The sequence below is a fragment of the Mytilus galloprovincialis genome, chromosome 9, assembly GCF_965363235.1.
Source record: "Mytilus galloprovincialis chromosome 9, xbMytGall1.hap1.1, whole genome shotgun sequence".
NCBI lineage: Eukaryota > Metazoa > Mollusca > Bivalvia > Mytilida > Mytilidae > Mytilus > Mytilus galloprovincialis.
This window is the reverse complement of record NC_134846.1, coordinates 35,031,421-35,059,315: the sequence shown is the minus strand read 5'-3', so window position 1 is coordinate 35,059,315 and position 27,895 is coordinate 35,031,421. Positions and strand designations below refer to the sequence as shown.

The 27,895-nt window shown below is 31.3% G+C and overlaps 1 protein-coding gene across 1 annotated transcript; it reads left to right on the top strand.

The window, feature by feature from the left end:
* LOC143044887 (fibrinogen-like protein A) lies at nt 1-15,530 on the top strand. Its single transcript, XM_076217112.1, has 9 exons — nt 1-103; nt 5,428-5,496; nt 5,701-5,772; nt 7,071-7,142; nt 7,671-7,730; nt 8,912-9,054; nt 10,830-10,926; nt 14,493-14,657; nt 15,276-15,530. The coding sequence occupies exons 1-9, from the start codon at nt 37-39 to the stop codon at nt 15,485-15,487; spliced, it is 957 nt and encodes a 318-aa protein (XP_076073227.1). The 5' UTR covers nt 1-36; the 3' UTR covers nt 15,488-15,530.
* The last annotated feature ends 12,365 nt before the right edge of the window (nt 15,531-27,895 follow it).

The window sequence follows — 27,895 nt, the reverse complement described above, 5'->3', positions numbered from 1 at the left end:
GTTTTCAAATAGAATAACATTATTCCATCACTCAGTATGTTCGTTTTTACAGTATTTGCAGTAATTTGTTTAATGAAAATCACAGGCGGAGTAGACATACCGGGTAAGCATAATAATAGTAAAATGTACTGCGTTGTTAAACAATTTTTTAATCAAATTGCTCATTATCTTGTGTGATTTTGCAGTGATCTCTTTTTACGACAAAGAAATGATATGCAGTAACAAGCATGTAAAATAGGAAGTAGACATAGAACAAAAAAAGCTTAAGGCGGCTCCTGGGTATAATTTTTTTTGTTTCTAATATAGGATTTCGCTATATCTTTTTATAAATAAACTTTATCATAAACTTAAAAGAAAAATGAAATAAAAAAAATTGGGGTCACCGTTCATTTAAGCTCTTAATCTGCCTCCGGAAAATGAATACATTTTTGTTAATGTCCTTTTTCTGTTGAACTAATAGGAGAAATAGAGGTATTACTCAATTTATTTCACTTGACTGGGCCGAGTTTGAACGTTTCGCTCATAATAAACCATTCCATCTATAGATAGGTGTGTTAGGATAAACTCATCAATGAAGTGTCCAGTTATTCTTTTGTAAATTCCTTTGATGGCACTGATAGGTGATTAGAAATCAGTAATAATTATAAAGGCAATCATCCTAATCATACACATCTTCAAATAGACTGTCTTTATGCAAATTAAAACGTAAGCTCCGCCCGATCAGTTGAAATGACATTGGTAATAATATCGAAATAAAAAAATAACCTAATCACAGAAATCGCTAAAAATTTTCAATTATTTATTTTATGTACAGCTTATTTGAAAAAAATAATAAAAAATATAGGTCACCGATGAGTTAAAAAAAGATATTTCAAATTTAATGCAAAAAAATAGCATTTTTGAACCAAAGGGAGATAATTTGGAATTAACTCACAAACTGAATAAAAGTCCGAAGGACTTTTATGTTGAGTTTGTGAGTAAGAGCCCCGGTTTACACATCAATAACCTCTAGAAAAAATGTGTTTAATCCTTATAATTCTTCAGCCAAACATTTGTGATATTTAATAGACATTTTATTTGTTGCTGGCTACTATATATATTTACCATCAAAAGCACAATGGCAAGACGTAACTAAGGAGTAGGCCGCCATCTTGACTTTCTAAAAACCATAAATGTCCGATAAATACAACGGAATCTTAAATGAAATAGCACCTACCTCAAAAACTTCATTTTAATTAAATATTATCCGAATTTGAAGCGTACACGTAACGAAATCCTCTTTCCCTTGAAAATTTCCATTCGTATGACGTCGTGTTTTGCCATGACATAAATTCGCCAAATCCTTCATGAAATTTCGCGGAATGTTATTAAATTTTATTTTTATACATTTTCGAAGCTTTAGTGCATTAAATTTTTTTTTTTTTTTTTTTTGGTCATATATGCACTTGAATAGTCACAACTGTTATGCAATTGTTTTTAAATCTCAATTTGCTGAAAATCCCAGGATCACTGCAAGCTTGTGTATCGCGCATGAATAGATTACAAAAGTAGTTTCGGAAACATGGTTTATCGCAGTGTAAACTTAGAGAAAAATTCTAATTGACCAATCCAATTCAAGTATTTATAGATATGCAAATCATATAAGAATTATTTAGTAATATTACTTTAACTGTTTGTTCTGTTATATGTGATATCCGTTTGACGTGGCTCGGTACTTATACATCCCGTCAAAAATAACTTTTGATTTTTTAAACATGCATACCACCATTCCCCATGTAAAATTATAATTGTTTCCAATATACTTTGAACGACAAAATTTCTTCCTTTGTGACATTTGCATTTTCTGACGCCAAGCACGCGAAACAATTAATGTGATTTTAAATTTGATAGATGTTTTTTTGTAATTGTTTGTTTGTTTCTTTTGAGATTGTAACACAGTGATGACTGCTATTACCATATTTTGACTATTTTACCGATTATGTCTGTTCAAGATATTCGATATCCAAGAGCTTGCAGCTCCTACTCAGACTTTGTAAAACGTCATCAGTGTCTGAGTAGAAAGTTGATGAACCAGGGGTATGTCAAAAAACGTCTCGTCCTTTTCTAAAAAGGTTCATCGGAAGGTACCAAGACCTTGTTGATAAATATTCTGTATCAACTTCACAAATAATACACGATGGTCTTGATGTATAGATTCTGCGTACTGATGTTGTTTATCATCTTAACTACCTGTTTTAAAGTTCTTTCATTTGTCCTTGTTCTATTCTTTTATTTGTCTTAATTAATATTACTTTTACTGTTAAGTCTGTTTTTGTTATATCCTTTTGACGTAACTCTGTTCTTATGTCTCCCATCATACTTTGAACGACAAAATTATTTTATGATGTGACTCTGTACCTATGTATCTTGTCATACTTTGAATGACAAAATTATTTTATTTATTCATATTACTTTTACTGTTATGTCTGTATTCTGTGATACACATTTGACGTGACTCTATACTTTGATCCACACTATTATTTTATTTATTAGGACTTCCACCTTTCCGTGGAAAGACCTATTGAATTTGTTCTGATTATTAGGTCTTTCTGCCTTTCCGTGGAAAGACCTATTGAATTTGTTCTGATTATTAGGTCTTTCCACCTTTCCGTGGAAAGACCTATTGATTTTGTTCTGATTATTAGGTCTTTCTGCCTTTCCGTGGAAAGACCTATTGAATTTGTTCTGATTATTAGGTCTTTCCACCTTTCCGTGGAAAGACCTATTGATTTTGTTCTGATTATTAGGTCTTTCTGCCTTTCCGTGGAAAGACCTATTGAATTTGTTCTGATTATTAGGTCTTTCCACCTTTCCGTGGAAAGACCTTTTGCTTTTGTTCTGATTATTATTAGGTCTTTCCACTTTTCCGTGGAAAGACCTATAGGTTTTGTTCTGATTATTATTATTTTTCTTCTTCCGCCTAAATTTTTTTCTTGCGTAGTTTTGTTGTTTCAAAAGAAGTCGCTTAGATATTTGGAATATGATATCGTATAGTTTATACGCTTTAAAAAATGACAACCGCGTAACAAAATACTTAACCTTGTTAGAGTTATCTCCCCAAACACTGTTTTTCGTGTGGCCACTACTCCTTCGCAACCGTAAAAGATTATGACAAATTTATTCTACCAAATTGCTCGTTACATCTTAAGGATTAGGATATTCATTTGGACCGAAGCTTTACGGAGACTCCATATGAGAGTTATTCCCCATTTTCATTTGAATTAAGTGATATGCATTTCTAAATGGTAAACCATCAGTGAAAGAGACCAAGGGTCTTAATTTGAGGTCCTTGGTCCAAAGAAATGAAAATGAGGTCAAGGTCAAAGGTCAAGGTCATATTCTAAATTTTGATTTTGGCTAATTTTCCCTTATTTTCGAAAACCTTAAAAGATATCGACAAATTATTTTTACTAAATTGTTAGTTGCGACATGTTGTAACTTATTCATTTGGACAGAAGTTTTCCACAGACTCTTTATGAGAGTAATTCCCCCTTTTCCATTTAAATTAAGTGAAATGCATTTGTAAATGGTAAACCATAAGTGATAGAGACATAGGGTCTTTTGATTTGTGGTCCTTGTTCCAAAAAAATGAAAATTAGGTCAAGGTCAAAGTTCAAGTTCATATTCTTAATTTTTGATTTTAGCTTATTTTCATTTATTTTCAAAAACCGTATAAGATATCGACAAATTATTTTCACTAAATTATTAGTTCCGACATGTCGTAACACTTAAATTTTGATTGCAAGGAGACCTTGGCAGTTAATGGTTGTTTCCTCCTCTTTTATATTTAGAATAATGAGTAAAGTGATATAACACATTATCCATACTTATAACAGACTTAGGGTCTTTTGATTTGAGGTCCTTGAATTATGACCTTGAAATTGAGGTCAAGGTCAAAAGCAAATTCGACGTTCTAGATTTTGACCTTTGCTCTAAATTCATATTTATACATCATAAAGCCATAGGAATTGACATTTAAACTGAATTTCAATGTTTTCATGTCAAAATATATATTGTTAGTGGTGGAAAGACCTTCAATTGTTCTCTAAGCAAATGGTTTTTAATTATTATTACTTTTACTGTTAAGTCTTTTTTTGTTATATCTATTTTACGTGACTATATTTATGTATCCCGTCATACTTTGAACGACAAAATTATTTCATGTCTACCTGTGCGAATTTCAAACGCGCAATTTTACACCAGTACTTAAAACCCTTCATCCTTTATGGGTGCATTTTACATAAATGAATTAAATCGTATAATATAAACAAAATGGGGATGTTAAATTTGATGTATGCCTTTTTGTGCTTCTTCGTTACATTTGTTGTTTTTATAGTGATTTTAGATGATAACGCAATGTTGACTGCTGTACCCCTATTTTTTTACCTTTTTACCTATTGTGTCTGTTTGTTTTGTTCACGAGTCGGTGACAATATAATGGAATTTGATGCGACTGTCATACAAGTGAGAAGTTTAGCTAGCTATAAAACCAGGTTCAATCCACCATTTTCTACATTTGAAAATGCCTGTACCAAGTCAGGAATATGACAGTTCTTGTCCATTCGTTTTTGATGCGTTTTGTTATTTGATTTTGCCATGTGATTATAGACTTTCCGAATTGATTTTCCTCTGAGTTCAGTATTTTTGTGATTTTACTTTTTTCACGAAACGCAATAAATATAACGGAATTAGATGCGACTGTCATACAAGTGAGGGGTTTAGAGCTAAAAAAAACCCAGGTTCAATCCACCATTTTCTACATATGAAAATCCTGTACCAAGTCAGGAATATGACAGTTGTTTTCCATTCGTTTGATGTGTTTTATCATTTGATTTTGCCATTTGATTAGGGACTTTCCGTTTTGAATTTTCCTCTGAGTTCAGTATTTTTGTGATTTTACTTTTCATTAATATTCAGCTACAAATAAAACCACAATTTGCGTATTATTATATCTTTATTGCATTATTAAATCCCAGGTGTCATGTCTAAGCGTTAAGAGTAAAACTTTAATGACACAAAGTATCCATAAATGAATCAATTGTGGCATAACTTCACTCAATCTAAATGACATCTGTTCGTTCAAAGTATCATTCTACAAGGTTTTAATAGGTAAATTTTCAAATCAGTCGATGATGATATGAAATGAGAGTGATCAACCGTTGGAATATTGTGTTCGATCATTAAAATACTATTAGATATTAAATAACTTTTAAAGATAATTAGTAATTCGTTGAGAAATCTGCAGTTTCTTCATATAACCATTTCACAGAAATGTTTCATCGTTTTAATCTACAAATGAGCTGAAATCCACAGAAAAAAAACAAGTAGTGGATTTCAATATCAGTTATGTAATTAATGTTGAAAAATATGATTTTTTTTACACTGTAGATAGAAGAAATGAACGTGAGTTGGACGAGGAAGATAAAAAGATAAACAAATTAATTCATACTCTTCAAGGTAAACTATCATCCTATATTTAAATAAGAGGCATACTTGGTATGTATCTTTTTACTGACATTAATCAAACTTTGCAACATAAATATGCAAGGCAATTGTTACATATTTATATCTATGTACAGAAATTGTTGTAATGATACATCAGTGAATGTTTTGAATAATTTTATCAGTTGTGAAGTTTAATGAGATTGTTTTATATTACAGATGTTTGCGTATATGAAAGACCTGATCAAAGTGTTGAACAATTGCTGAAAGATACAAATGTTATTCTTAAAAGTAAGTACATTCTAATCTAAACTAAAATAGAAATACAAGATTCAGAGCAATACAAACGTGTATGGTTGGCATGTTATTAAATGAGTTAGTGAGATTCCCAAGCAGTCAAGGTTATATATATACTATATTCCAATGAAAACAATTACCACTGGAATATATACTGAGAGGTTTCATTATACTTAATGTTTTTTATGAAGCCCGCCTCCAGATGCGTGATTTTCTCTCTGCTATAATGAATCATTAATGGCCTCAGACTGTTGTTTACTCCTTGGTCGTGTTGATGTCACTTTAACACATTCCCCGATTATTTTCCCAATTATATACAGTATTGCTTAAATATCATTGAAACAACAGAATGTAAACAAAATTCTACACACATGTATCTGTCCAAAGAAAAAAAAAGGTAGTTAAATAACCGGACGCGCGTTTTGTCCAAAAAATATCTTTCGTTGATGCTCGTTTAAAAGGAAAATAGAGTGCGAAGTTAAACGGCTGACATAGATATATTTTAATGGAAATAGAGAGACACCTTGTGAAGTTAAAATATGGATGTCATACAATTTCAGTTCTTTGTTATTAGACTTAGCACATAAAACGCACACCTTATACCATGTTGAAATTCGTATTTTCATCGAACGGGTTAAAACAAGGATCACGAGAGATTTAAAACTTTAAAAGAACAAATAATTAAAAGTGATAAATATTCAGGAATTCCTAAAAAGACAAGTCTCTATATATCAATGAAAGGATCTAAGTTAGCAACTATAGTTTACCATACGAACTTCAATATTAAGCATAACTCACAACGCGTAGAAAGCTAATAAAATCCCTGCAATAACACATGTAATACAATTCAAACGCAAAATAAAGGCAACAGTAGTATACCGCTGTTAAAACGTCATTGATTGAGAGAAATCAAATCCAGGTTACTAACTTAAACCACGGGAAAACATAAACTTTAAGAGGAAAGCATCGAAACAACAAAAAAAAACGATAATTCAACATACATATATATATACGAGCTTTTAGATAACAATTGCAATATTCCAGACTTGGTACAGGGCATTTTAAGGGAAAATGGTTGATTGAACCTGACAAACACTGAATTCTAAAAGTTTCTGACTTCTTGCAGGTTGTGCTTATCATGTTCGCATGCATCAACACCCCTTAGTTAGGACAGTTTTGTAACGGATTAACATAAGGGCAAAAAAAGTTACGTTTTACGTTGTAAATCTATAAAGATAAATCTGAAAGTGATCTCCTATGAGTTTTAAATTCAGACAATGACATGTTTGCAGATATTGGAACTTATAAGGAAGTGGTGAAAAAGCTAAAGGTATTTAAAAATGAAATAAAGTGGATTATGGAAGGTTAGTATATTATGAAAACTTAATTGAGGTCTTTGATTTTTTTGTGTAATTTTCCTATGCTTTAATTGCAAAATATTTCAAACAGTGCATTATTTTATCAAAATTGTTTCATGATTCTTAATCAACAAACATTTTATCATTTTTTTCATCTCTTATCAATTTTTCAAAACAAAAAAACAAGAGTACCATTAGCATGTATATAATAAAGATACCTTTTTCACAATACATGATTGTTAATTTCCATTACGAAACTTATACAATTTCAAATTCATGTCAGGTCATCACATATTATTAATTCGGCAACGAGAATATGTTCTATAATTTTATATTAAAGGGACACATCTTCGTATTCATGATGTTAATTTTGTGGTTTGCTTGTGTTACGGATATTTGCTATATCATAAATTCGCTTCATGCATTTTGTAGACAAGATATGTATATGCATAAACACATCGAACATAATAAAAATGATAATGATAATAATAAAATTCATAAAAACACTTCACAACACTTATTAATTTTCTATAGAATCGAAAGGATATAGTGGGATTTCAAGAATTACAGATCTTATAAAAAAGGATATAACACGTACGTAGAATTTTATTTTTATGAATTATTAAATTACACATTTCCATTAGGTACTAATCTTGTATAACAACTCAAGTTTCCGGTGCATGTCAAAACATAGAGGGAAACAAAGTAGTCCATTTTTTCTAGCCTCATTTTTTTCTGTTTGATTATTGGTTTATGCTGAATTGAAACACATATATAGATTTTTAAAAAAATCTTGCAGCTTTTTGGGGATATCAATCCAGGAAAGTGCAAGGATATCATGTTAACTGGAAATGGTGTGGCCTAGTACAAACAGCAAACAGAAAGTAGAAATAACTGTTTTGACTTCATGGTTACAAACTTTTTATTCTTGATGGCATGACCCACTTTTTTCAATTAAATCACAATTCCACATTAGTACATACATGATATGGACATGAAAAAAAATTTATATAGCATTTTTTTTTTATTATTTTCAAAATCAGCTGTTTTGCATGTTGGCCTATGTAGCAGTCAATTACGGATATATTATTGACTGTTGTACCCCTATTTTTGACATTTTTACTCTTTGAGTATGTTTGTTTTGTTCATGCATCGTTGACAATGTAATGGAATTTGATGCGACTGTCATACAAGTGAGAGGTTTAGCTAACTATAAAACCAGGTTCAATCCACCATTTTCTACATTAGAAAATGCCTGTACCAAGTCAGGAATATGACAGTTGTTATCCATGCGTTTGATGTGCTTGGACTTTTGATTTTGCCTTTTGATTTTTGATTTTCCTTTTTGAATTTTCTTCGGAGTTCAGTATTTTTGTGTTTTTACTTTTTACAAGACTGCAACCATAAGTTCTTACATATGACTAAAAGGAGAGATATATTCTGGAATCTATAAATGTATAAAAATGCCATATTCTTCTTTCCTATTATATGAATGTTGTAAAAAATATAGTAATATACGCTTGGGTATGGCTTCATTTTGTTATTGTTTGTTTCCTGGAGCGAGTCAGTATTCCATTATCTTATTTTCAACAATTTCCACGTTCAGAATTTGCGAAGAATCAGTTAATGTGGCATTATAGCAAATCATTTGACATCGATATCATTATATATCTTATATAGACCATACTGCTTTCAAATGTTAATCCTTGGGGTGAAGACAAATAAAAATCATATACATATATTCAATAAAATAATTAACAAAATATTATCTTTAGGTACATGTACTCTCCAAAAAATTAAAGACTGCAGTGAAATGAAGGGAAGAAAAACAACAAGTGGAGTGTTTACCATTCATCCAGAAAAATCTACAGAATTGCAGGCCTACTGTGATATGTCGACTGACGGTGGTGGTTGGACCGTGAGTTTTTAGTAAATTATTTGAAATATTTGCCAATACGTATAAAATGTTCAGTTGTTTTGAAGCTTTTTTACTAATTTGTGAGATATGTTTATTAAAATATAGTTTAAAGTCTATCGTTTCCCCAAAGAGTTTAACATCTTCATCATATGGAATTTTACTTCCTTCTAAGTCAAAAGTTGAATTATACGTTTTTGTCTTATTCCCAAAAGCAGTGACCTTGAACCTGTCCGATTCGTTTTCATAAAATTTTGTGAAAACCATTTATTATTTCTTTCACTGTCATTTTTAAGTGTTTTAACTTAATTATCTACTATATTGTCACAGTAAGACAGATTATTGTCATTAGCATAGTTATAAATCGTACTGTATTGAATACAGTAGAAATGATCGTTTATAAAGACGAAACGCGCGTCTGGCGTATATATAAAATTTTAATCCTGGTATCTATTATGAGTTTATTATAAGACATTATAAAACACTGGTCCAAGAATCGATCCTTGAGGGACCCATTTTAACAGTATTTTCCAGTCACTGTAAGTGTTGCCAATCTTTATACGTTGCCTTCTTTTCCTGGTAACTTTTAAATATTTTTAACGAGCTTTCAGAAACGCCATAATATAGAAAAAAGAAGATGTGGTATGATTCTAATGAGACGAGACACAGAAATTACCAACTATAGGTCACCGTACGGCCTTCAACAAGAGCAAAGCTCATACCGCATAGTCAGCTATTAAAGGCCTAGAAATGACAATGTAAAACAATTCAACGAGAAAACTAACGTTCTTTTTTTTTTTTAAATGAACGAAAAACAAATATGTAACACATAAACAAATGACAACAACTGAATTACAGACTTCTGACTTTTGGACAGGCACATACATACATAGTGTGGCGGAGGTTAAACATGTTAGCGGGACCCCAATCCTCCCCCAACCTGGGACAGTGACACAACAGTATGACATAAAAAGGAACTATAAAAATCAGCTGAAAAACTCATCAGATGGACAAAATACAAATGGACGTGGCCGGGTGTAACTTTAATAAAAGAAAATCATTGGGCAAACAGTCGGAAGATTTTAGTAGATCAATTGGAATTACTGTAATATATTTCTTAACATAAAGAGCTTTTGTTCAATCTTCTATATTTTTTAATATTGCTGTTTGACAACCAATGATTGTTTTGAAATTCCATTAGTTGATCGTGAATTGCTCGCCTATGAAATTTAAAAGAAGCTGGCAGCACATTTAAAGGAAGATAATTATCCTTTTTCAAGGGTATTGTTCTTTTTGAAAATAGGTGCCAATTGGGCAAGTTTCATTATTTTTTTGGAAAGACTAAATTTTTAAAAGATTTATTAATTAACAATTCTATGTGGTTTGCAATAACTAGTCGTGCTAGCTTTATGATTATAGAAAAAAATGCTATCATACCCTGTAGCCTTTTAAATTTAATTTTATTATCTGTTTATTGGCAAATTCATCTGCTACTGGTGTAAAAACTTTACTTATTCTGTTCTTTTTTATGGAACCCTAAGTGATTTATAATAGACCTAAATGATTAAGTTTTATGAGTGTCAACAAAGCAGTGAATTTTTGTTGAAATTACGGATTTTCTTTCATTGAAATATATTCGTTTGATATGATTCTGTTGTGTTTTATAAGCTTTTCAAGTTAACTTTTTTTGTATATTTGTATCTGGATTGCTTAAAATGAAGATTTTATCAAACTTGTTTTATATATATATATATATTTGTTCCATTCAATGATTGCAGGTTATTCAAAGAAGAATAGATGGAACGACGAGTTTTGACAGAAACTGGGTTGATTACAGGGATGGTTTCGGTGATCCACATAAGGAATTCTGGCTTGGTAAGTTTGATTTAGTAAATGTTATTTTACCATAGCAATGTGTGTATTTTTCCTAATTTGAAAGAATTATTGTTCGAAGAATAATAACTGTCATTGTTTCGCTGCCGCTAATAACCTTATGTATTTCAGAACGAAAAACAGGCTATTTTATTTAATCGAAGAAGTTTATTGTTTTGGGTTTTACAATAGCTTCCCTTTATGAAATCTGTATATAATTTTCTCCATTCTAAAATCACGAATTATTAAGAACCATCAACCATTCTTCTTTTTCAAGAATGGTTGATTAAGCTTTACAACATATAAACAACACATATGCATATCTAGATAATTTTATTGCAATTTCTTACTGGATTAACCCATTTCTCTGACGTCAGTCTATTGTTCTAACGGTGGATTATTTTTCTAGAATCCACTGACAACCAAGTTAACTTAAGATAACTTATATCATAACTTTTAACTTACGATATTTTATCCTCTCAAAAACGAGTGAATAATATAGGTTCGAACTCTCGCATATTTTCGACATTTAAGTCTGTAGTCTATGCATGATACCACTAGACCATGAGTGCTGATATAAATTATTATTTAAATATCACTATTATAGCGTATATCTGTCAATGCATGTCAATAAACTGTATTTCTGTCTTTTTGTTATCTAATAAAATATATAAACACTATAAAATCAAGGAATTGTAGCTATTACTTACTAGTACAATTCCTTGATAAAATAAACATCCATGTACACATTACACTTATTACTTTTAAGGTACAAGGCCTTCCCTTTTCATCATCTTTTGGTTTTATGAATATAATGATATCATACTATGATCACTTAGTTAATCTTTGTTTGATTATAAATGTTCCAAATATACATCAACATTTAACTGACTTTTATGTGAATAAAGTGTGATTAACTACGACTGTAAAACTACTTCTTTGACGGTAAAGCCAGAAACAAAATCGTCAACTTTGGAGTAAAAATGAAATATAGATACCTCTAAGATTAAAAAATATTTTGGTAGAGAAAAACATTACAAAAAAAATCATTCCGGGTACTAGGCTTGAACTTGGCACTATTAATATCACAGTTTTTTCTATCGGTGTCAACGACTAAATGATCACGGCTATGAACAGCTTACAGGACACATTGCAAAATTGACATAATTATGTACATTTGAAGCAAAAGCAATTCTGCTTGGGTTTTAGGATGCGTACCACAAATAATACTAGTTCAATAACTGATTGACGATGGATGACAAATGCAATAACGTTAAAAAAAATCAAAACAAAATGAAAGGGAACCAGTTTAAACAAAATGTATATATAATATTTCAATTATGACCAATCATAGTATCTATTTTATCAACAACTGGTGTCGAGTAATGTGGTGTTGTTGTGAATTTTACACTTCATTTAGTTTTAAATTGTTTATAATTTTGAATGTGTGTTGTAAATTCAATCAAACTGGTCATTGGTTTGATCATTAGGTTGCTAAATACTATATATGTAAATATTAAAGGTTTCTAAATGTTGGTAATCAAAACATTTTATTTTTCCAAAAAAGATTTTTAAAATATCTATTTGAATGAATTATAAATACTAAAATCTAATCAATATTAATTATTTGTTATGATTCAACATTGAATGAAATAATCATTTACAAAATACAAAATCTGGTAATAAAAAGGGAAGATAACTACACATTTAAGTTAAATTGAACTTATATTAAGTTAAATATAAATGTGAACCGTGTGGATCTAGTCAGTTCCAGCTATTAGGCAATAAAACAGACAAAATACGAAATTATTTTCAAGAAATTCAGTTGATTTATTGTCAGATCATGAAACAGATAGTCGTTTTACTAGAAATGGGTTAAGCTAGAGAATTGATAAGAAGTAGTGGATTCGAAAACGATAATCAACTCGAGACTAAAGTCGCTCGTTGATTATCGTTTACGAATCCACTACTTCTTATCAATTCTCTACTACGTAAAAAGTTGTCAGCTTTGGAGTAAACAAATATATTTAAGGAATGACTGTAATATTTTTTCTGTCTATGAAGAAATAATATAAAAAATTTGGTGCATACTAAATAACGCGCGTAGCGGGTTATTTAACAGTGTGCACCACATTTTTTATGTTATTTCTTTGTACTTGGTTGGCTATGTCAACACCGAAGTTTTGACTACTGGGCTGGTGATACCCTCGGGGACGAAACGTCCACCAGCAGTGACATCGACCCATTGGTGTAGATAGTTATCAAAGGTATTAGGATTATAATTTAGTACGCCAGACGCGCGTTTCGTCTACATAAGACTCATATCAAAATATTTATGTAGCCAAACAAGTACAAAGTTGAAGAGCATTGAGGATCCAAAATTCCAAAAAGTTCTGCCAAATATGGCTATGGTAATCTATGCCTGGGATAAGAAAATCCTTTGTTTTTTGAAAAAGTCAAAACTTTGTAAACAGGAAATTTAGAAAAATGACCACATTATTGATATTCATGTCAACACCGAAGTGTAGACTACTGTGCTGGTGATACCGTCGGGGACGAAACGTCCACCAGCAGTGGCATCGACCCAGTGGTGTAAATAGTTATCAAAGGTGAACAACTGAGAGATATAGGTAAATTATAGACTATTGATCTAATCTAAAACCTTCAAACATTGTCAAACAAAGCCAAATTCAATACTCTTTAAACGTAGCTGCGTATCTATTTGATCGCAAATTGTCGAAGTGGAGTAGTTTGCACAAATATATATCAAATGACACAAGATGTCAACTATCAAATTGCTTATACTTCCTGTTGATTCCGTTACGATGGCGTACAATTAGTTCTTTTATTCAGTATCTTAAAATATATATCAATCAGAGCGAGAAATATTTTATTGAAATTATTTTGTTAATAAATGCTCTATATTACTTAATGTAGTAGATTAGTATATAAAGTACAGTTAGTATAATATAAAAAGTTGTTGTATAATTGTAAATGGTGGATTGAACCTGAGAATGGAAAAATGGAATATGTCAAAGAGACAACCACCCGACCAAAAATCAAATAACAACCGAACCCCACAAAATATTTTTAACTCTTTGATTCTTTTATGTTGGTATTTGTTAAACGTATCACACATACTTTTGATGCTTCCAAACCGCTTTTCTATATCTCTTCCAGCAGAAACGCAAAGCAATCCTGGATAGTATAAAACGAGCTAAGTATGGGCTAGTACATGTACTATGCTTAATGTTTTTTTTTATTAGAATGTAATCTTTTTTTAAAACACACTTATACGACCTACCGAATTAGACTATTTACCGGATTTGTATTAACATAGGCAACACAACGTGTGCCACGTGTGCAGCAGAATCTGCTTACCCTTCCGGATCACCTGAGATCATCCCCAGTTTTTGTTGGGAATCTTGTTGCTTAGTCTTTAGTTTTCTATGATGTATCATTGTCTCTTTGTCTTTTTCATTTTATGCCATAGCGTTGTCAGTTTATTTTCGATTTTGACTGTCCCTCTGATATCTTTCGCCCCTTTTCAAAACTATTTTCCATTTCAGGAAACAAATATTTAAACACACTTACGACTAATGGTAAATACGAACTGAGAGTAGATCTTACGGACACTAGCAACAAGATGACGTATGCTTTGTATAAGACATTTACAGTTAGTGACGAGAATTCACAATATAAACTTACAATTGGGGGACATAGTGGAACTGCTAGTAAGTATATACAGGGACACTTACAACAAGATCATACATGATTTGTATAAGACACTTACAGTTAGTGTCGATAATTCACAATTTAAACTTACCATAGTCGAACATAGTGGAACTGCAAGCAAGTGTGACTTAATGATTCTAATTAATGTAACGATGAAAGAAAAACACAGTTTTATTTATTTTTTTCTTACCCTTAACTGTAGTTGACGCTTCAAACATCATTTGATAATTGGAACCAATGTGTTAAAAAGTTCTTAATCATCCATGTCTTTAACATTGTCTTGAGGTAGCAGCATTTTTACCTTGTAAAATAAGCGGGGTTGTTTGTCTTGTCACACAATGTTCAACAAAGACATATATCTAAAGTATATGCTTTTTGTAATTCGACTTTTATTGGCCATTGCCAATAACATGTCTGTAAAAATGCCCTATCGGTTACATAGATTAATAAAAAAAAACTCATTATAAAAAATATATAATTATGCAGCTGTTAAAATTCTGGAAACAATATTTGAATTGTAAAAGTGAGGTCCATACATTTACATTTCCTGGGCTTGGGTTTGAGATAACATACTGTTATGTTAAAAATGTACCACTACACAATGTTTTTCGTTTCAGTTGATTCAATGAAATATAACAATGGTAGGAAATTTAGTACAAAGGATAGGGATAATGATGCTTCTTCAGGTAACTGTGCTGTCAATCACGGCGGCTGGTGGCATGGTAACTGTAGTAATTCGTATTTGAACTACGACATGAAAAAGAGCAAACTGTATTGGCGTGGATTTGGTTATATCAAGTCCACTATGATGATTAGAAAAATAGCATGATAAAATGAATGAATGAATATAATAATAAAACGTATTAAACAAACTTGAAATCCTTCATTGATACAAATTTTGGCTTTGTTTTTTCAAATATGAAAAAAGATATATGGTATAAATGCCATTGATACAACTCTTCAAAAGAGACCAAAATGACACAAAAAAATACATCTTTAGATCACCTAACTGCCTTCAACAAGGAGTAAAGTTCATACTTAATAGTCAGCTATAATAAAGGGGCTTGGCAATGACAAATGTAAAACAAATCAAACGGGTAAACTAACGGACTAGATTTGTAAGAACATATTATAAAAATCAGTTGAAAAAGGCTGAACTCATCAGATGAATACAAATAGAAATACATCTAACAAAAATCATAGAGTGACCGTGGTTTGATACATAAAAATAAAATAAAGGAATCGAGACAACAACATTTGTGGTCTAGTATCTTGTCGATAGTTATGATTTGGCATTGTGCAATCTTCTGTATTTCTCGTGAAATATGTTGTTCTACTTATTCATTTTCGCCACACTATGTACCAGTCACATACCAGGAGATCTAACTTAGATGACTACAATTTCTGACTTCTACTTCAATGAAATTCAGGCAAAAACATTTTTCCTGTTGAAATGATTCATATTGAGTCATCCTGATTCCCTTTATAGTGTATTTATCAGCATGTATACAGGTTGACTGACCCTCAGGTATCATTCGCCCCTCTTATTTAAAGACAGTATCAAAAGTAAGAATTGGTATTTTGCGGTGTTTTGTCATCTCTATAGCAACAGATAAACAAAACACATGGTATGTATAATAAAAATGCAAAAAAAGTCATTATCAAATAATTGCAAACATTAAAAAAATGAAAAAAAAATGAAAAATAGGGATACATATTTCTTGGTAGAGGGGTTAAAATACAGTACAAACATTTTTTTTTATTAAAGACCAAAAAAAAGTTTATTTTAACAAAAAGCATTTCACCAGCATATTGAACAACTGATGTTCTAAAACCCTGCTGAGTGCCATTGTTGATTGCCAAACAAACGGATCACCAGATGTAACAAAATGGTTTTAAATATTAATCTAATACCAAACAGAAAACAATAAATTTTCGGAAAATACAAAATATATATAAAATGTTTTTAATAAATCTGCATTTCCACGTTTATTTTCATGTTACAAGTCAAAAAGAAAATCTATAGCAAGTCTCTTTATAAGGTAAATATACAGCAAATAAATTGCAAATCTGATTGCGTTTTTCCCCTTCATTGTAAAAGAGGGACGAAAGATACCAGAGGGACAGTCAAACTCATAGATCGAACATAAACTGACAACGCCGCGCCTAAAAATTAAAAAGACAAACAATAACACACATGACACAACATAGAAAACTAAAGACTTAGGCCGTGTTCACATTGACCTAAACTCGGTGTTGTGTAAGTGTAACTCACACGTAGACTAAACAAAATTACGTTCCCACTTATAAAACTCAATGTTTACATGTAGTGTAAAACATGTCTTGTCTACATGCAGTCTATACTCGATGTAGGCCTTGTATATATTAAGTGTATACAAAACTAGGCATTTAAAACATTAGTTTCATCGTGTATATTTACGGAAGAAACAATTTTTGAATGAAATTGATATAATTATTAAAAAAGTTTTTTACAGAAATATTAGTCTTAACTTGATATATTTCTTTTTTTTTTTGTGACCTTACAAAACTGTCCTCTCCCATTGTAATATTCAAGCCTAAATAAGAGTTCACTTTTATTAATGAACTAATTATAAAACAAAGGTAATGATCTTTTCAATGGATGAAATGAAACAGAACTGACATAGTTTGTGAATGATAAATTGTTTTTCTTCTGCTTCAGGTAAAATTTAATACTTATATATATATATTTAGACCTGTTTTTATTTTAAATAGCAACGCAATGTTATATTAAATCCCCTTTTTGAAATTTGGCTTTTTTTTATAAATATAAAACTCTCTGTATGAATATTTAAATTCAGACCATTTAACATTAAATGCTTACTTTTTATATCATCAGCAGTCAGACATAGTGTTTTTTTTTTTAAGAAAAAGAAAATAATTCCCTCAAATGTAAGGTATATAAATGAAATAAATGTCATTTTATTTATCCGTACAATTTATTTTTTTTTTTGGTGTGTATTCTATATATGTGTACCATTAGAACATGCATAAAATTTTGCAAAATTCAAAATGTTTTTATTTAATTTAGCTCTGTAGGCTTTTTTCCCAAGGAAAATGCTTTAGGGGATTCTACACTTCGTTAGTGCAGCTATTTTAAAGAGTTTACTTTCATAATAAACTGACAATGGAAAGTCATTGATGTAAAGCATGTACTATGAAAATTAGAGGGCAAAAAACTGACTTTTCATTTGACGAGAAGGGGTGAATATGTTCTAGTGCTAGTAAAGTTGTCCGGAAACTTTGCATTCGGTTCTACGTAATGAACATTTAAATGACATAGACTTTACAAGTGTGAACAAATCTTATGTACAGGTAATTAAACAAGGTGTATAGATGTGAACAAATTTAATGTGAAACCAATGTCCAGTAAATTAAACAAATTGTAAACAAGTTTACTGTGCATGGCGTTTGGTGTGAACACGGCCTAATATTCACTTACAATATGAGCAGTTTAACAGCATATTAATCATGCAAATATTTGGCAATAATATAATTTAACAGACGTACCAAGAAAATTTATCATATCAGAACCTGCTACCGCAACGTTTATTTAACACTAATTTTGATTGGTTGAAAACCGTAACACATACCAATTCAAATAACATAATGTCATTAAACCAAATTATCAGTAGAGTAACTCTCATGTAGAAACATGAACTTTTATTTGTAGATAACTTCATAGACAGACAGCTGAGACTGATGCTTAAAAACAAATGGAAATATATTGCACATAACTATAAACATTGCATATTTCTTTCATTCAATACTGTTGCATATATTTGAGGAAATTGTTATGTTTGGGGTAGTTAAATTTCAGTCTATCAAATATTGATGTCACACCTTATAACATCTAAATAGACATGTTAGGCTGTGTTCACACCAAACGCCGTGTATAGTAAACATGTTTACATTTGGTTTGATGTAATGTACACTAGTTTCACATTAAATTTGTTCACATCTGTACACCTTGTTTAGTTACCTGTACATAAGATTTGTTCACACTTGTAAACTGTATGTCATTTAATTGTTCATTACGTAGAACCGAGTTCAAATTTTCGAACAACTTTTCTAGCAGTTAAGAAATGACCATTTGACTTTAAAAAAGGGGGGGAGGATTTTTTCACAATTTGATTAAAAGAAAATTTGGTCATACAGATGATTAGAATGAACAAATATTCTGAATCAAAAGTTTCCCCATACCTTATAGTGTTAAATATTGAATTGGTACCATCGAAAAAAAAACTTTCGCACGAGAAAACATTCCGACTCAAGACCCACCCACCCCCATTTTTTAAGTAAAGTGGTTGCTCCTTTAAGATAGACATTTCGGATAATTTCAGTAGTTTAAAGATGTCTCTATTACGCATTAAAAACGTAGGCTGCTTCAGCGTGCTTACAGACGAAGAAAAAGAATTGCGAGGTTAACATGGTTAAGGATCACTACATTTCTACCTTTTCTGTTTGTTTCAAATGGTATTTTTTCTCCAAAAGTGTTTGGCAAAGGGAGATCTGAGATACTACACAAACAAACAATTAACCTCATCCTTTTTTCAGTAATGCATTAATTTTATGAGTCAACCGTTGTTTGAGTAAAGACCAGTGGCAAATATTTCTGTCAGTGTGTACGTCCAGTCGATTCCGGAAGACCTTTTCGAATGAATTATGTGTTCGACAATGATGATGGATGAGTCTTGATAAGGGGTTAATAAGCCTACGTAAAGTATTTTTATAGCAAATAAATATATCAAGTGTATACAAATATTTCTGTAAAGAACTTGATTAATAAGTATCAATTTTTTTTTCTTCTAAATATACCTGGGACAATTAAAGTTCTGAATGCCTAGTTTTGTGTATACTTAACCTACACAAGGCCTGCATCGACTATCGACTGCATGTAGACTAAACATGATTTAAACTACATGTAAACATTGATTTTTATCAATGGGAACGTAATTATGTTTAGTTTATATGTGAGTTATACTAACACAACACCGAGTTTAGGTCAATGTGAACACGGCCTTAGATAAATAACTATTGTTGACAATTGAGAACCGATAGTTTATAGGTTGCATTTTGTAAATACAGCTGTTTCTGACAACACGCCTCTTTTGGGGAGAAATTGAATATTCATAGAAAATTAATTTTGTTTACATACTGGTTCCCAGTTATGCTCTCTGTGTTCCATATCGCAGAGACAGAACTGGGGAATTTTACCAATAAATAAACACGTGCATATTGTTTACATTGAAATCTGTGGTAACCTTTCATTCGAGGTAGGGGTAGTTAAGAAAATTAGCGTAAGTTTAAACTCTGAGAAGTTCAGGGCATATAAACGTTGAAAATATGCCGCACAGCCCTATATTTTGAACTTTGAAAAAAATTGTGGTGCAAATGAACTTTCAATTCTAGGATAAGATTTTTTTCAAAACTTCATAGTAAAAGTGGTACAGTTTTAGCCGTAAAAGGAGTTCCTATGGGAAATTGCATTGTCAATATTTACAGAAATGCAACCTATAATTTAGACATTTAAATTAGGGACAGTCTCAAAAGAGTAGAACTAACTTATTATTGATTTTTCTCGGCACAATAATATGTTTTTAACTTTGTGGCTAAGAACTTAATTTTATTCGTGTTATTCGAGTTTGTCTTTGTTGTTGGATATTTCTTAGCTCACTATGACACATACAATTTTCGGTATAGTACCGTTGTTATCTCTATTCGATTGGCTGTCGCGTAAAGTGTGGTTGTCCTTGCAAAGTAGTGGCGGCAGTACGGTATATCTAATGCATTTTTTTGTGCCCGCAAAATGAACCACAGGAACAGTTTTATTCCGTACACAGACATATTGACTCTATTTACACACAGTAAAAAATAGCGTAATGAGGTATAATGATTGTTAATTAAAGTGAATGTAAGCAATTTCAGACAACCGTACGACCTACAACAATGAAAAAAATCATACTGTTAAGTCGTCTATAAAAGGCTTTGACATGAAAAATATGAAGCAATGCAAGAGACAACTTTCGAGTTCGATGCATTTCTGTCAACAACTCTGGTTTTAGTAAACATCATTCGTGCGTTTAGGGGCATAGTCACTTCCATCCCAATGTTCAGCTAGTGGTTGGAAAACTATAATGCTATATTGCACGAATTATTCAGCAAATTAAATTCTCATAACTGACAATCAGCACTACTGTCATTAGGGGATTGTGATAAAGTACTTACACAACAAACTTTATTTCTAGTTTATCCTGCAAAATGGCGATCATTAAGAACGTTAATAGTACAGAGATACAGGCGATCCCCTCTATCTGGTAAATGACGTCATAAAGGCGTGCATAATTGACGAGTTTTTCCCGGTGACGGATGAACTCTAAAGTGGTCTATTGAAAAAACTAACGGCCTAATTTATAACAAAACAATTATGACAGACATGAACCAACGACAACCACTGAACAACAGGCTCCTGACTTGGGACAGGCACATAAATGGAGCGGGGTTATATATGTTTGTGAGCGCTCAACCCTCCCCTAAAGTGGTGTAACAACACAACATAAGAACAAACCAGAAAAACCCGTTGAGGGCTTAACTCATTAAATAGATACAAAACAGGTTTTTATTGACAACAAAAACCACATACTGTGGATTCATTTATTTTCGTGGGTATCAATTTTCGTAGATGGTTAAAAACTTGCATATTCGTGGATATTTGATTTCGTGGTTTTCACCTTCTCTGTATACAAAGCCTATAAAAAATATGCATTTCGTTGAACATTTGATTTCGTGGTTCACCTGTACCCACGAAACCCACCAAAATTGGTATCCAACGAATAATAATGAATCCACAGTACGAGTTGTACATGTTGTACACAGCGGTTTCCTTGGCCACCAAAATTGATGCACAACAATTAAACCCGATGCCAGAAATAGAACACGGACTTTAACTTGATTTCATAGATATAAAAAAGAAGTTTTGGTATTATTGCCAATGAGACAACTGTTCACAAGAGATATATAGAGACCCTTTTTATATTAGCGGATGAAATATATGCCAATCAGTATCCAATAATTACGACTAAATGTCAAACATGCTATTCATAGATTTTAATGTTAAATAAATTAGAGTTTTAGACTTTGTGCTAGTTTGGTAGAAAGATGGCACAATTTAATTGACTGAAAATAATGAAATCATTACTTTATTGTGCTTTATTTGACTTTACATAAAGCATTATGTTAACGATAGAAAAAAGTCAAACATCTTTTGAGACAACCCCTTCAAAATGTTTATCGTCTCTCGACTTTCGTTTGTTGTCAAAAGTAAGCATTTATCTAAGACGTGAATTAAACGACCTTAGATGGCACTTTGTAATTACAACTGTTTCACAAACAACCCCTGATGTTTGGAGATACATAATATTCGTAGATAATTAATACCTAGATATGATCGCTGTGTTTAATCAAGTAGAGACACAACTTAGGAATGCTAACCGTCAATATAAATTTCTAATGCAATTATTTTGTATCAATGTTTCTGATTGGATGACAGTTAGAGTAAAATTATCTATCTCCTTGTCTGTAACTAAGGAAGCCGACATTTTGAATTGCTGAATGTATTGACATGTAATTTCTACAATAAGAAGCCAAAAAATCACATGTTGCACCTAAAATCTTCTTTTTATCAAATTTTATTACATTCTGAAGCCGTTTATTTATCTCCGCTATGCGTTGCCAGGTAAACTAAATTTGCGACAGTAAAACTTTCGATGGACGTCCTTAAAGCTTCATATACAATACAGTTATCTTTTAAATGCATAGCGGTCAAATTAAAATTTGTGGAAAACTTAAGGTGGTACCTAACACTACAGGGAGATAACTCTGTAAAATCAGCTAAATATTTTAATAACATTGCTTTTTTAAGAAAATGTTAAGCTTCTCGATGATCAAAATAAGTGTTTGTCAAACTGCTATCTATCCAACCATTTTTTCCGAGAAAATGATTGGTTCAAGTTTGGTGAAATATTTATATTTTTTTCAAAGGGTCAAAGTAAATATTTTGACAAATTTTTATGAAAATTAAACGAGCAACTTAATCTTAGTCAAGGTGTTGGGTACCACCTTAAAGTCAAGAAATGTAGTGCAAATGAACTTCAAGATATATTTTTTTTCACAACTGCATTGAAAAAGTGGTACTGTTTAGCCGTAAAAAGAATTCCTTTTGAAAATTGCATTGTTGATATTAACAGAAATGCAACCTATAAGAGAAAAAATGGATTTTAGCTACATAAGTGGCAGAACAAAAGAGGATGACTCAGTTGTACTAATGTGGATATATAATTTGCGATTGGAAGTGAATGTGCTGTGTAAATTGACTACATTAATCTTTAATATTGGCAGTTGTGAAAGCAAAAGTTTTTATGCCGTTTAAATTTTCTATATGTAATTAAGTTAAGATGATGTTCTTTCACTAAATAATTCAAAATTTGGTGACTATGTGGAACGCATCTATCCAATCGAGCAAGAGATAACGGATACTACAGATACAGTTAAGTCGGCCTCATATCTTGACTTACATCTAGAAATTGACAATGAGGGTCGGTTGAAAACAAAACTTTACGACAAAAGAGATGATTTCAGCTTTCCAATTGTGAACTTTCCATTTCTAAGAAGCAACATTCAAGCAGCACCTCCATACGGGGTATATATATCCCAATTGATACGATATTCCCGTGCTTGCATTTCCTATCATGATTTTCTTGATAGAGGGTTGCTGCTCACAAGGAAGCTATTAAACCAAGAGTTCCAAATGGTGAAGTTGAAATCATCCCTTCGTAAATTTTACGGACGCCATCACGAGTTGGTTGACCGTTATGGAATAACCGTTTCACAAATGATATCGGATATGTTCCTTACGTTGTAACTACAATCCCCTTCCCTTTCATGAATGTGACATACCGAATTAGACTATTTACTGGATTTGTTATCACATAAGCAACACGACGGGTGCCTCATGTGGAGCAGGATCTGCTTAACCTTCCGGAGCACCTAAGATCACCCCTAGTTTTTTGGTGGGGTTCGTGTTGTTTATACTTTAGTTTTCTATGTTGTGTCGTGTGTGCTGTTGTTTGTTTGTCTTTTTTATTTCGAGCCATGGCGTTGTCAGTTTGTTTTAGATTTATGAGTTTGACTGTCCCTTCGGTATCTTTCGTCCCTCTTTCATCAGTCTGCAAATCATCTATCTACTTCAAATTGTACTTGAAATAATAAAATATTAATTAACTTAGGTCTCAAAATTTAAACATGTTCATTTCACTTATTTTTGCTCTAGATCTTTTTTCCTTTAGATTTAGGTGTCAGAAAAGCAATGACCCAACCCAGTATAAAACATATATAAAGGTCGCCATACTCTAGAATTACTCTAAACCTGTTAAAAAAAACAGTGTTTGTGGTGTTTTTGTTACCTTAAACTAGCAAATCAAATTAAATGAATGTGTCTTTTTTTCTGATTATGAAAATTAATATTAATCATTTTTATCCCAGTATTAACATTAATGTCGAATTGGTATGGAAAATATTAATACATGCATAATTCTGGATATACGTGGTTATCTAGAAGTTAAAGTTAAGGTAAATTATTTAGAGAGATATGAACATTATATTTTTAATATATACATGATAAAGAGAAAACAAATGGTTGTTTGGCAATTGCAACTATTTAGTGTTTAAATTAGGATAAGATGTTAAACAGTAGAAATAAAACAAATGGTCTTTAGGTGTGTTAATGATAGAAATAACCTAAATGTCTGGATTCAGGTGGGACGTATCCGCTGCGCCCTCTTAATGATATATGCAGGTAAATATACAGCCAATTTTGAGTCAATAAAAGTTCCTTACTAAATTATAATCCTGGTACTTTTGATAACTGTTTACTTCTCATGCCTCCTTTTATCCTCCGCTTTAAAATCAAATCCTGAAACCGCGACTGACATGATGTGTATTATGTGTTTAATTGTGCATTGATACCTAATGTTCGTTTCAATGCACCAAGTGAAAAATAGAACATGCAAATTAAGAACATCGAAGTTAAAGAAAAACTATGGTTATTCACTTCTTCATTTTGTACAAGAATAGCAATAATGCAATACTTACATTGTATCCTCCCTTAGTCAGAACTGGAAGAAAGATAATTGACTCGAATCTTTCATTGAAAGGAGTAGGTCCGGTAAGGACCGATTTTGGCCTCAAATTTCAGTTTCATCTGACGAAAGATTTTGACCACTTTTTAAACACTTAAGTGTCTATTTCATATGATGCAATTAATTTATGTGAAAGATTTTAAATTATTTAGTCATTAAAAACGATCCGATTCTGGCTCAAATATGAGAAATCTACCAAATATGCGAAAAAATGTCACTTTTCAGATGGTTTTTGTCAAAAACGAAAGTGGCCGCATCCGTGTTCATCCTCAATCTTTATATATGTTATGTATTATCATTAAATACAACTTCCATTTCAATATTTTGGATGAACACGAATGCGGCCACTTTCGTTTTACACGGAAACCGTCTAAAATTTAACTAAAATGCTGGAATTGTGAAGATTTCAGTAATTTAGCATGAATTAATGGTGCTAGTTCTCAATATATGTGCATTGTATTGGCAAAAAGAGCCCATATTTATGTAGCAGAACCTTTCTACTATCCAATAAATGACTAAAAGTTTACATTTTAACAATTTTGTAAAACTGCTATATTTTGGGGCCAAACAGGGGTCTTACTGGACCTACTCCTTTATATTGAATCTTATTTCTTGAAATAAGATAAATTAGGAAGCAAAAACGATAATGAATTTATAGTAAAACAAATATTCGTTAAATCTATCAATATGAAATAAATATAGTATATGTATTTAAAACAATTTCAATAGAAGAACAATCATTCAATTAGATTTTTGTTCAATGTAGAAGAATGAAATAGTTTCATACCTTTATTACGTGCGTGTCATTAAAAAGTCAATATCATATAATATGTTGTTTTTTCAACCTGTTACACAAAACATAAATCCATCTTTTAATTATTACTTTGACATTTTGCAGTAACATGATCAAATATTATATCTTTTTTAAGAATTTTGATGCCAGAAATATTTAATAACTTGCTATGATTTCTTTTTTAAAAACCCAAAACTTATTGTATGTCCAATATGACAATTTAATGAAAGGGAATACCGAATTGAATATTAGAGCACAAAGGCAATATGAAACCGAAAACCTAATTTTATAAAATATAAATCATTATAAAAATCATTTATTTAATTAATATAATAAATTGTAATATCATGTATATATTGACTGTTAATAGTGATTGATATCAATATTTTTTGCGTAAAAGGAGGAAAGTACAGGAGAATAGCAGAAGTATGACATGCTAACACAAAAGCAAACGTTTCTGCAATACTGAAGGAATACAAAATTATTGATGCACTACATCAATACCTTTATAATATTGCCACGTAATACGGCTACGACATTAAAATCGAGAGACCCATTATATCTTGTTCACTCTCATTTAAAAAAAATCCATGAATATGATTTGTCAAAAGGCAGCATTTGATATTTTACATGCAATCATTAATCAAGAGAACGCATGTACAATATGATTTCAAAATGTGTCGAAATCATGCATTTGACAAGAGAGCAAATAGTGATTGGTTCGTTTGATAGCATTTCAGCGTCAATTTAATTGGATATGATTATTTCCAGCCATTTTTTATCTTCCAAATAGTGTTCCGTTGAATACTGTGTTTCATTCACCATAGCACTTGCGGACTTTTTGTATGATCGTAGCATAGATGTAAAGTGCGTACGGCGAGTTTTACGTTCGAATCTCTATGAAATGATCAGGTTATATTTAATTCAAGCTATCATTCCAAATTAATTTGAGTTCTTAGAGAGCACTTGATTGTCATTAACTACACATGTATTAAAACAAGAAGATGTGACATGCTTGTAAATGAGACTGCTATCAGATAAAAACAAAGGTAAAGAAGTTAACAAATGTAATAATTTAATGGGAAAGCCAATGGTTTGATATATGCTAAAAACAATAAACCAGAAGCAAATACAACAGACAACAACCAACGAAAACCACTGGAATACAGGCTTATAACATTGGCTATAATTCATTTGGCTTCGTAAAACATGAATGTGATCGTTTAGTCCAATGTCAATTCAGAATCAACTGTTCAAGTTCGTGTTGTTAACATGTAAATCGATATCATCCGTTATGCATTCGGTTAAGCTTGACCAAAAAAAGTGTAGAGCAATAGTGAATACAAATGCCTGTGGTTGAAGATTGGAAAATCGATCTTTGGAATTTTTTTAAGAAGAATCATCTGATTGAAATTGCAGTAATTTACATCAGAACACTTTTTTAAGGTCTCGAGTACTGTAGGAATAATGGCCAATAGAAATGTAATAGGTTGGGGTGATAAATGATAGCAGTAGGAGGTTTGAATCTTTGAAGGGAAGGCCTGTTTTTTGTGAATTTAGGGATGTTTTCCCCTCATACATATCTATGATTCCTCTTCCACATTTGGATTTACTGTTGGCTCTTTTTGGTTTTGTCAGCTCTTGAACGTGTGTATTAGCTAGGTTTTGGAAATCAAATATGTTAATCTCGATCATCACTTAAGAGACATTAATGATCGAAATGCACATCTGCTACATTAAATTAATACTGATTGTGTTATCGTTTAGCATTTAAAAAATATTGGATGCAATGGGTTTAGTGTAAGGAAAAGAATAACAAAAAAAAAAATCACAAAAATACTGAACTTCGAGTAAATTCAAACGAAAAGTCCCTAATCAAATATCAAAATTGAAAGTTCAAACACATCAAACGAATGGATAACAACTGTCATATTCCTGACTAGGTACATGCATTATCTTATGTATAGTCTTATCTTTGAAGTAACCGAGTATAGTTTTATTGCATAGACTCGTATAAAGAAAATGTTTTGCTATTGATTCCACCCATAATCTTATTAACCAATTATTCTATTGAACAACATACTGTTTGTCATTTCAAGATGTATTTGTTATGGTTTTGAATATGCTTTGATTATCACTGTTGAGCCTCTTGAAATGACGAATGTTTCTTAACTAAAAGTAAGATTGGAAACGGAGATATAAAACAAAG